The sequence below is a fragment of the Dermacentor albipictus genome, unplaced genomic scaffold, assembly GCF_038994185.2.
Source record: "Dermacentor albipictus isolate Rhodes 1998 colony unplaced genomic scaffold, USDA_Dalb.pri_finalv2 scaffold_20, whole genome shotgun sequence".
NCBI lineage: Eukaryota > Metazoa > Arthropoda > Arachnida > Ixodida > Ixodidae > Dermacentor > Dermacentor albipictus.
In genome coordinates, this window is record NW_027225574.1 from 605,540 (window position 1) to 617,570 (window position 12,031).

General features: G+C 45.3%; 2 protein-coding genes across 5 annotated transcripts in view; one reads left to right on the forward strand and one right to left on the reverse strand.

Annotated features, from left to right (window-relative positions):
* Nucleotides 1-7,168, reverse strand: part of LOC139052206 (uncharacterized) — a 31,083-nt gene extending 23,915 nt beyond the window's left edge. Inside the window, exon 1 of the mRNA XM_070529285.1 lies at nucleotides 7,011-7,168. Coding sequence (XP_070385386.1) covers nucleotides 7,011-7,029 — 19 coding nt within the window. The 5' untranslated portion in view covers nucleotides 7,030-7,168. The remainder of the gene's footprint in view (nucleotides 1-7,010) is intronic.
* A 698-nt stretch (nucleotides 7,169-7,866) lies between these two features.
* Nucleotides 7,867-12,031, forward strand: part of ash2 (Set1/Ash2 histone methyltransferase complex subunit ash2) — a 235,940-nt gene continuing 231,775 nt past the window's right edge. For 2 of the 4 annotated variants that reach the window (XM_070529334.1, XM_070529331.1), the window contains exons 1-3: nucleotides 7,867-8,419; nucleotides 8,966-9,055; nucleotides 9,651-9,740. In XM_070529334.1, coding sequence (XP_070385435.1) covers nucleotides 8,049-8,419; nucleotides 8,966-9,055; nucleotides 9,651-9,740 — 551 coding nt within the window. In that variant the 5' untranslated portion in view covers nucleotides 7,867-8,048. The remainder of the gene's footprint in view (nucleotides 8,420-8,965; nucleotides 9,056-9,650; nucleotides 9,741-12,031) is intronic. The other 2 variants (XM_070529335.1, XM_070529332.1) reach the window with 1 other exon arrangement.

Here is a 12,031-nt window from a genome sequence, read left to right on the forward strand (position 1 = left end):
GCCCCCACAAAGGTCCACACCGATGCCAGCGACGTCGGACTCGGTGCCATACTCGCGCAACGAAAAGCGGGGTTCGATGAATATGTCGTTGTTTATGCGAGCCGAACTCTAACAAAAGCCGAGGCTAATTATTCTGTTGCAGAGAAAGAGTGTTTAGCAATTATTTGGGCCCTTGGAAAATTTCGTCCTTATGTGTATGGTCACCCTTTCGATGTCACTGACCATCACGCCCTTTGTTGGCTGTCTACCCTTAAGGACCCATCTGGCCGACTTGCTCGCTGGGCCCTTAAGCTACAGGAGTACGACATCCGCGTTCTCTACCGTTCCTGCCGCAAACACACGGACGCTGGCGCCATTTCTCGCTCACCAGTATCCGCTGACTGCGCTTGCCTATCCGCCCTTGAACCCACACTTACATCTGATGCACTGCACAACATGCCGTCGGAGCAGCGCAAGGGTCCCTGGATCAGTTCTCTCATCAGCATCCTTTCTGATCCATCCACCTCTTCACCATCTCGCGCTCTTCGACGCCAGGCTACCCACTACTGCATTCGCGACGGCCTTCTTTATCGTCGTAATTACCTTTCCGACGGTCGCAAGTGGCTTATTGTGATACCCTGCCATCTCCGTGACCTTATCTGCGACGCTTTCCACGCAGACCCTCAGTGCGCGTATGCGGACCTCTTCAAGACCTATGCTAGACTACGCATCCGATTTTATTGGCGCTGCATGTATATCTACGTCCGAAAGTTCATTCGCTCCTGTGCTCAGTGCCAACGCCGAAAATTACCTCCCGGACAAGTATACCCGTCACAAACCCTTCCCTGCCCTAGTAGGCCCTTTGATCGTGTTGGTGTAGACATATACGGACCGCTACCCTCCACTCCAACAGGCAACCGCTGGATTATTGTTGCAGTAGATCACTTGACCCGCTATGCTGAAACAGCCGCTCTGCCGACTGCCACCGCCCGCCACGTTGTATCCAGGGACCCTTGCGCTGCTCCGACGGCATGTTGTGCAGTGCATCAGATGTAAGTGTGGGTTCAAGGGCGGATAGGCAAGCGCAGTCAGCGGATACCGGTGAGCGAGAAATGGCGCCAGCGTCCGTGTGTTTGCGGCAGGAACGGTAGAGAACGCGGATGTCGTACTCCTGTAGCTTAAGGGCCTAGCGAGCAAGTCGGCCAGATGGGTCCTTAAGGGTAGACAGCCAACAAAGGGCGTTGTTACGACATTTCATTCTTCGCCACGGTGCGCCTCGCGAACTTCTGAGCGATAGAGGCCGCGCCTTTCTTTCCGATGCTTTGATGGCACTACTCAACGAATGCCGAATTGTCCACCGCACCAGTACAGCGTACCATCTGCAAAGTAACGGCATGACCGAGCGCTTCAACCATACTCTTGGCGATATGCTCTCGATGTACAGTCAACAGCAAAAGTTTACGGGATGCGGTTTCCTCTTCAAATGTGAATTCCTGCACTGTTAAGGCATGACACTTCGTATTTAATGAATCACTGTGTAGGTGGCGAAGGCTACTACATGCTGGAACATTTAATTCGAGGCTGTGTGACCACGCTTTGCGAGAATTCAGATTCTTGGCAGATCCTGCGTCCCGTAAACTTTTGCGGTTGACTGTACGTCGCCTCGGATCATTCAAACTGGGACCAAGTTCTTCATTTCGTGACGTATGCGTACAATACTGCGGCCCAAGCAACTACTGGATTTTCCCCTTACTTTCTCCTATACGGACGGGAACCTTCTACTACACTCGATACCATTCTTTCATATACACCTGACGCGTCCGAAAGTACTCCGCTATCCGAAGCTGCTCGTCATGCCGAGGAATGCCGCCAGCTTGCCCGCTCTTTTTCCGCCGAGGACCAGTGGCAGTAGCAATCCTGTCAACCTGCCGACCGTTCTGCACCAACTTTTTCTCCTGGTTCTCTAGTATGGCTTCGGGTACCCGATACCACACCTGGCCTTTCCGCAAAACTTCTCGCAAAATACCTAGGACCCTACCGCGTCCTGGAGCAGACGGCCTCTGTCAATTACGTCGTAGAGCCCCTCACGCCATCGACGGATCTACGCCCTCGCGGCAGCGAACTTGTCCACGTCTCTCGCATTAAGCCGTACGACGACCCAATAGTAGCCTCTTCGCCTTAAGCCGCCAGGATGGCGCCTTTTTCTGCGGAGGGCGATTGTAACGAAGAAGAGTAGCCTGCCTGCGCCACAGCACCATCGCTACCGGTATGAGCTCGTGGTTGCTGTCCTTGCCGAAGGCTTCTGACTGCTACCCATTCGCCTGCCCCCATTGCTAATAAATATCTTAGCACTACATTTATTTTTTCTTATTTTTGCTCGTCCCTACTCTTCTATATAAGCATTTATTCCTAGACTCACCCTTGTGTGCAGGAGACCACCTTCAGCTCGCAGATTTACTCAGCATCATCTTTTAAAGTCGCCAGCAGCAGTAAGCAGCTACCACATTCCTATGTAGGGGAAATGCAAAAAAAAAAAACGAGAAGGAAAAACTCTCGTGCATTAGATTTAGGCGCTACATCGAAAAACCCCAGACGGTCAAAAATCCGGAGTTCCCCCTTGCGGCATCGCTCATCACAACCCGTGGTTTGCTTTGAGACACTTGCCCAATAATTTGCTTTAGAGTTTTTTTTAGTACGGAGCCGCCCAATGATTTAAAACCAAGAAAAAAAGGTCGGATACTCTTTCTCAACAACACAATATTTTAGAATCCATTCTGATGATGCATGTACGTCTGACGACTTGCGATATAAGGTGAATTAAAAAGAAAAAAAAAAGAAAGAAAGAAAATAAACTACAAGAAAGCCACAGTACGTGCGGATCGATTTCATTGTTTTCTAAACTTCAACATGGTATTTCCTTTAACTCTTTCATGGAGGCTCTCAATTTTAATTTCTCGTTGTATAACACGCCACAAGGCGTGATGCTTCTTTATTTATTTACTTATTTATATAATACTGCCCGCCCCCAGTAAGCGCCCAAGCGATAGGGGCATAATTTACCTACAAAAACACACAAAAAGAAAAAGATACAACGCAAAACTTAAAGGACTCTAAGTTTGAACAATTCAATAAAGAGGATAAAGACGCAGTCAAGAAAATAAAGATCTGACTGAAGAGAGAACTTGCCAAATGCACAAAACCAATATAGAACCAAAAACAAGGTATATACCTATGAAAAACCTACAACTAATTTAGCAACATATTTTCTCAATGATAACAGTGCTACATAAATGTGTTGCGCGTACGTTGTCCTAGTCTGTTACTCCACGCGAAAAAAGAAACAATATATGAAAAGGTTTCTTATGGTGAGATAAGGTGTTAAATATCAAATGTGCCGATGCCTTGTTCGACGTACTACAAGTTGCTTCAGATAAGGGTGTGGACTGGGAGATAAATTATTATTTTTCAGCGAGAAAAGAAATTTTAGCCTTAATTTTCCTTCGTAACGGTAATGTTTGAGCTTTAAAGGGACCCTGAAACGCATTTGACGATTTTCTACAAACGTATTGAGTCGTTAGAGTAGGTCCTTCTGATCATTAATTGACACATCTAAGTGCTCCGCGTAAAGCTTGCAATTTATTATAAGGTTTTAAATATGCACATCGCTGCCGATCGCAGCAAACTGCTCGGCGGAATTTTAAACCGCCCCTACCCATATGACCGAAATCACCCATACGACGTCAGTGGGGCGAGCTATCCGATTGGCTGACAAGGGCGCGTGATCGATAATTTTTCCAACTTTACGGTAAACAAATGATCTTCGTAATAGTTGGAATGTTAGTTAATTTGTTTTTATGAAAAGAAAGTAACATAAAGAGAATGCACAAGAATAATTTTTCAGCACACTTAAGCACTTCCGGCACACAGCATGTGTCGTCTGCTTGTGTTACAATGTACTCCATTTTGACGAGAGCTCCGCGGTCAGAGTCGGTCTGAGTCTTTTCGCGAGCACTATGATTCGACTTTGTTGCCTTGTGGACTGCAAACGTAGCGACTGGTAATATGTCAAGCTGCGACATCGTGTCCCTCTGCAAGGCAGCGTACGAGCGAACTGGCTGCTGCGCATCGGACTGCCGCTATCCGATCGGCGCCAGGATTTGCGCGTTTGTGGCCGTCACTTTACACCGGAAGATTACTAACGCAACGGTGTTTCGCGAGTCCGGCAAACGCAAGCGCAAGGGGACAGAGTCTGGCCGCTTGACTGTGCCGTAACGGGATGAGCCATGAGATGAGCAGAAGGGCAAACGCGAATGATCTGCACAGTGCAGCCACCTGGTGGCACAGAGCTCAACCATACACAGTAGCAGCGACGAAGTGTATTCTTCTTTGCTGCTGGTGTGTATTTTTCGCAGGAGTGTAATCATGAACACGTTGTTTTTATAAATGTTTAAAATGTTTTACACTTGGTTAGAGCAATATTAGCGCTTTGTTTGGCTGGTTAAGCGCTGCGCCAAGTGTATGGACCGTGCAGACCGATCAGGCCGCTCACGTACGTCTACGCTACAGTTCCTTCATCAGCTTGAGTTTATGCCTCCAGTCATTTGCCGAAATGACCAGCTTGCCTGTGGTTACTGGAATACAAGACACGTTCGGCGCTACGACAGAATGCTCGCAACGCACGCTGCTTCGATAGCTCTCGCTTGGGGTCAACGGCCAAGTGGCTAGCGGAGAGGTCTCGCGCGGGCGGGGGCGGGCTCCAAAACAACCGGAAGTGGGCGATGTGACGTCGCATCGTGACGCTGAACCAGTGAAGGCGGAGCTTAGCCCCGCTCGCTCGGCGAACGAGTTGAGGAGGAAAAGCGTGGCTAGGGAGGAGGGTAACTTCTAATCGCTTGTAGCTCCATTAATACGTAACGCTTCACTTAAATTGTGGTGCGAATGTTCTACTTAAGCTGTACCCTACGCGTCTACAAAATTTGTCCGAACCGTATCAGAGGCCCTTTAAGCTGGTCTGAGTTGAGTGGTATTGGGAAAAGATTAAATCTCACCGTTTGCGCCGTATAATTTCCAAGGAGTCGATGTTAGTTTTGGTGTAAAAATCCCATACAGCGCAGGCATATATCACTTTAGGTCGGATGAGTGAGCAATAAGCTAATTCTTAATAGGCTGTCTGGGGGAGCCTGCTTTGATTTATGTCTCAGGAAGCAAGGTTCTTGGAAAGCCGACTTACATAAGTTAGAAACGTGCATGTTTCAGCTAGATAAGTTCTTTGCTATTGTGATGCCAAGATGCTTATATTAAGAACCTCTATGAGAGGCTCCGAGGGAACGCGGTCGGCAAAGGACAGCTTGTTAATTTTTTAAAATTTTAATGAAAACGGTTTTGTTAGCATATGGTTCCCTGTTCCATTCTCTGCTTCAAGATACAATCTTTCGAAGGTCGGAATTAAGTGTTATTTGGTCCTGATGGTAAGTTCATTAAACAGCACACAGTCATCAGCAAACAATCTCTTTTCTAAGGGCGGATTACGTAGGTTATCAGTGTCATTAACATAAATTAGGAATAGTAATCATCTTACACCGTTATTGTGGGTGCCCCGTAGGACACCCGAAGTAAAAAAAGCTACCCGGAAAAATAATTATCCATTTCACCAAACTGCTTTGCGGTTAGTTATGTACGCATTAATTATGTAAATTGGTAGGTTAAGCAGTTCGGTAAGATGAGAGTGTGAAACAAAGTCAAACGCTGTCCTAACATCCAAAAATATGGCGTCGATTTACCCGACCTGTCAAGAACACTTGCAAAGCGGTAGCTTGCAATGACGGTAGTTAATTGGGTAATAGTAAGAAATATTTTCGAAAACCATGCGGGAAGTGAGAGATAATATTTCTGTCCGTAAGGAAATTGTTAATCTCTTTAGTTATTATGTGTCCTAGTAGCTTGCAAACAATTAAGAAGACGTATACGTCAGCGATATAGACTTTAGTTTGTTAAAAGCGTAACGTCACCCTTTCTTTCTTTTGGGGGGGGGGGGTATGATTAGGACACATGCCTTTAGCCAGTCGCTAGGAAGGACGGCAGACGATAATTATGCACAAAAAGTAATAACAAAGAACTCAGGTAAATTTTCGACTTACCTGCGTCTAAAACTGAATTATATGTGGTAGGAAGCTTTTTCGTGTCATACTTCTTGCAAACTGAGTATCCATGCTCAAAAAAAGAAGTATCGTAAGATTTGAAAGGTGCCTTTTTGTACCGCGGAACACACACACAAAATGCAAGATGTAATTGTAAAAGGAAGTGACGGAAATAGCACAAAATCGGTGTTCGCAAGCCGCAGTTGAACAAGTAAATGTACGATGACACGTACATGAAGAAAAACAGCAAAAAGGCTGCACGCAACAAACAATGATGTCCTGAAGTCGCATATCCGGATAGCCAGCGCAGAAGTAGAGTTGAACCTTTGCCCACTTGAGTCCCGCGACCGCTGCTAGACCAACGCTGATCAGTCACTTCTAAAATAATTAAACGTGCACATGTACAGGCTCCTAATTCCGCAAGGTTTTACGAGCGATGAATATGTCAACCGCTGCAGTGAACGATTTATCGGCGCGACTAACACGAAAAACTTAAGTAGGTAGGCTACAGCTCTTTGCAGGCTCGCGACTATGCTGTTCGCGGCCGTGTCATCTGTCACTGGTTTGCGGCCATTGCTCCACATCACGTGTGAAGAGTAACTCGAGTCGAAAATATTACAGTGCATTGTGTTAAAAATTTACGAATATTCTCTATCTTAAATATTTCTTGCCACGCAGACAATGCCGTGGTGGCTTCGGACTTCCTGTAAAGTATGCAGCACAGCAAGCACTGAAGACACGCAGAGAAGCCACTAGTCGAAATTTTTGTAGCGCATTGCGAAACGGAAAAACTCAGCAGAGGCTTTAACTGTTTTTTTTTGCGAAGCCTTGTTTTCTTTCCGAATTAAAATGATGGACTCTGTTAGACCGGAGGATGAAACGAGTGGTTTTTACCTGTTACGAAGACGACCATGCTGATAACAATGCACCAACACGTACTGTTCACATTCCAACGCTTGAAAAATGACAGCACTGGATTGTTTTGAGTGATGATGAAATAAGATTTCGATGCTGGTGAATGAGGTGCATGGCACGTAACGTAAAAACCTATTTTGTTCTGGGGCCAGTCTTCCATAGTCGATTACAACGTAGGTGGGTTTAACGCCCGTAGCGTCCTCTCACTGCCGAGAATACGTTGAAATAAAACCGAAACTGGAATTTTTTAAATATACGACAAAAAATAAAAAGCGCCTTCAAAAATATTTCAATAAATTAAACATATTGTACTTGTTTTTGAGTTCGTTCGCAACTCTCAATCTTGTTCTTAAAAGCTATATATTTACAATACACTCAATATTCTCATCCCCTCTTCATGCCAATAAAAAACAGATCTTGAAGGCTATGCTTTAGTTGGCTGCATCAAACAATTTCAGGAGTCGAAAACATGTCATAAAGAGGCACCAATCTGCAATTAAGTGGTGCAGTACTAACAATTCAGTGTACAAGTCATCATAGTTATATGTAATGTACGATTACCATAATTCCGGTTACAGCTTCCTCGAAGTAACTAAAGCTGATCTCAAAGGCCATGCTTTCATGACTTGCAAGCAGCGCACGTCTCACTCTTTTTACTGAACAGCAAGGCTATACATGCAGCTGAGATAAAAAAAACTAAAAAATAGGACAAGAAAAGAAGACAAGCAGAATTTCTTGTTTTGTTTCTTGCGCAGTTTTTGTTCGTAGCAACATCTTTATTCTATGGCAGCATGTTGCGTTTGGATTAGTAAGGGGGCGCCACTAGGCATAAGCGTCGAAAATGGCGTCAAAGGCAGCTGGCGGCGGAAGCGCTTACCCGCGCGGTAGTGTGATGTGAGTTGCCGCGCGTTTTGTTCGTTCATTACGCGACTGGCCGTGGCGCTGCACGACGTGTTCTAAAATATATCTCAGGAAAACATCTGTGTGAGCAACTTCCAACGTCTTGGTTTGTCTAGAATGAGTACGGAGTCAGGTGAGCAGACTTTGTCGAGTAACCTTGGCGCCGAAACACAAAGCTCGGAGTTGTCAGTGTGCAAGAAGTCTGAAAACGTGGACACGGATGATAATTCCCAAGGCACAATGAAAGGCGACGAAATAGTTGACGAAGCTAGCAGCATTGAGTCGGATGCCGATAAGGTGGTGAAAGAAAACGACAACTGCGCCAGGGACATTCCCATGGAGGAGGAGTCCAATCTTGAAGATCCCGCCTCGTCTGAGACCACGAGCAGCGATCAGCCACCATCTGCACAGGCGAACATCCTGGAAGGTGCTGATGGTTCTAAAGTGGCTTCTGACGCTTCAAGAAGCTCGGATCAACAGTGCTATTGGTAATGTGAAATGAAATTGCAAAATTTTACAGTTGTCTATTCTGTGGACGAGTTAAATTCGGTGTTCTCTCAGGTGAAAGTGCGTAACTTGAGCCGGTTAGTTTAACTGGGTTAGCCTACTATTCCTATTTGTAACCGGTTGAACGCAAGGCATCGGGGAATGATCCAGCTAAACTGGTCAATTGTTATTTTCACCTGAGGTTTTTCTGTTTGCTTTGTGCGTGGTGCCGCAAGACTGCATTGTAATTGTGTGTGCCTGTTTGTTGCCATTAGCAACAGAGGGGCGGGGAGGGGGGTATTCTGTAAGTGCCCGCCTAGTGGACACGTCCATTTCGTCTGCTGCTGAAGTTCTAATTCGCTGGGCTGGGGTGCGCATCAGAAGGAGACAGGTTCTCCCAGCGAATCAGCACTTCAGCAGCAGACGAAATGGGCATGCCCACTAGGTGGACACTTACAGAATGGCCCCCTCCAAGGTGTGCAGGAGTCCCTGAGAATGCTGTGATTATTTTGCATTGGTGACCTGTTACCCTCTTTTCTATCTTTCAGTGGGAAAGGGCGCAACATGAACGTCGTTGAGCTCCAGTGTATTGCCTGCCTCAAGTGGTTTCATGACACATGTTTATCATTACCGCTTGGGTAAGATATTTGTTCAGGCTAATGCATTAAACTTTTTTAACATTGCATTGTGACATTGTCGCTGCACATGTGTCTATATGCAAGTTAGTTTAGCTGCAGGCATTTCTCATATCAATGCACTATATCTTTTATTGCTGCATGGCTAACAACTGAAGACAATGACTTTTGTGTTTTACTCACGTCATGCAATGTGAAGTTCCTGGAAGGTCTCAGTAAAGTTATTCATTACGTTTTTTTCTTCTCCTAATGAGACCACACCGTAAGGCTTTGAGAGAGCTTGCTATAGTGCCCAAAATTGCCTTGGTACAGTGCGGCATTGATCGGAGGACAGTAAACTGTACATAAGTTCATGTGTCTCTATTAGAATATTATTGGAATGCAACAAGTGGTACATATAATGGGTGACCACAAGTAGCCCAACTCTGCAGATGCTAAAACACCATAAATGCACCAAGATTAGACATTTCAATGAATTGGCTCTTGCATCAGCACCTTGTGCTTTCTAAATGATGGGTTATATTTTTATTTGTTTTCAAGCACCTGATGAAACCTTGTATTTTGTTGCTCTAAATAGCATAATGTGTTCCACATGCAGTCAACAACATCAGTACAGCCTCAGTTACAACTATCTTGATCATGGGAGCAGTGCACATCCGATATGCCTGGTGCAGCTTACTGCAGGAAGGTGATTGACATACTTACTTCTGAGCATGTGCTGCCAGCTGGACATGGATCACCACTCACGGTCATAGCCACGTGCTTTGTGCACGTGGCTATGACCATGCACATTATGCGATTCTGCCCGATAACAGGATGCCCATGCACTCCCTTTTTTAGAGCGCAGCTCTTTGGTGCCTGTTCCCGTGTCGCCGTCGGCCTCGCCGTAACCAAGGTCATCATCTGCGCGCTGCTTTAGCTGCGTGTGCTTCTGCTGCCATCTCTTGCGTGCAACGTGAGCCCTTGTCTTCCAAAGCCGGATTACGTGTTCTCGCCTATTTCCTCTGCACAGTGCTGTTGCAGTGACTCTCGCCGCTACTGTCCACTCCGTCCTCGCCGTCCCATCTCTTGCTGTCGCGACACTGCTGCGGTGCCGGCGGCGAGCGCTTCTTGCCGCCTCGTGCGTGATCCACGGCTCTCTGCTCCTCCGTCTCCTTGGCGCGTAGCTGTATGTTTCTCAGCTGTGTGTCTCGCTTCCCCGTTTGTGGGGCACGTTCCTTAGTGGCATTTGTCACCTGTGGCAGTGCTTGCACCTGGCTGTCCGTCTCCCGCCTCCACTCTTGCCCTATATCTCTCCTTACCTGGCGCAGTGCTGTTGCGATGGCTTGGAAGACAGTTATAGCATTTCGTCCCCTTACTTCTACTTCTCACCCCAACCTTGTGCAGCCACATTGAGGGCCTGTCTGTGAGTGAATGAGTGTATGACCTCTACTCAATACCCCTGTTCTCTGCCAATTTCCTCATCCCACCTCAGAAGAAACATTAAACAATAATTGCTAATCCCCACCCCCCTCTCTGCGGCGATGACCCTCTCTGCGGCGATGACCCTCTCTGCGGCGTACTGCCAGAGCGCCGGCTCGATAGCGGCGGATCGCGGTATGTGCTGCCCAATCTGAAATGCAGAATCACCTCTGCTTGTCACTGCATGTTCTGTATGCAGTTGCCTGTTGTTGAAATAAGGCAGCAGCTGCACTCAAAGATTGCATTACCAAGAAGCATAATTGTTGGCTACTTTTTTTGTGTGCGATGACCATTTGTGTTGTTATGCTAGGATGCACACTGTTAAAGGACTGTTCCTGCCACCTGCTCCCCCTGTCATCAGGCAGAACATATCAGTATAGGGTAGCTGCATAATATGCACATGGGTATCACCACAAATAATAAGTAACTTTGAGGACAAGCTCTACGCAGTAGGAATATTTCTTGACTTTAAAAAGGCATTTGATTCCATTAAACACGATATCTTAATACAAAAATTAAATGAGCACAGCATTAAGGGAACTGCTCTTAACCTAATTAAATATGACTTAACCAACTGACTACAGTACATAGACATTTGTCATTCCAAATCGGCAATGGGTGAAATCAAATTCGGTGCTCTGCAGAGGTCCATCTTAGGGCCACTTCATTTTTTGTTATGCATTAATGGACATCACATATGTGCCTCTAACACCCAACATAATCATGTATGCTGATGACACTAACATATTTTTTCTGGTGGAGACTTGATTACCCTTGAACAGAAAACAAATATTTGGCTCAGTAATATTTCGTAATGGCCTAGAGTAAATGAGTTGGAATTAAACACTAAAAGAACAAAAATACGTCATTTTTCAGCCTTGTAATAAGGATATTGATAATAGTTTAGTATTACAATTTTGTGATTAAGTCATTATACATTCAATGTCCCACAGGTTTTTTGGTGTTATTGAAGAAAATTTAAACTGGTCTAGTCATGTCGGCCACATTAAAGCCAGCATTGCAAATTCAATCTGTGCTATTAATAAATTAAAACATCTATTACCTTCTAGATTAAAAAAACAATTGTACTATAGCGTGGTGGATTCGCACCTCCAATATTGTTTATCTATCTGGCGTACCACGACGAAAACCAACATCCATAATTTACTAACCTTGCAGAAACGCATAATTCGTGTAATTGAGAATGCTCCCTATAGAAGCCATTTCGCTTCACTTTTTAAGAATTTTATTTTAACACTAGAAAACCTTATTACCAAAAAACAGCTTTTGGAATATTTGAAGAGGCAAGACTCAATGAAAGCGCCTTTTTCAGAGCACACCTTCCGAATGAAAATAAATACAACACAAGGCACATAACAATATCCAGACAAATTACAGCATGCAAAAGCAAGCATTCATAGTTGCTGATTTTCTGAATAATCACCCTGGCTTACTTTCTATAATAAATGAATCACCGTCCCTAAGCATTAAAAAAAAAAGATAAGGAATATGTATTTT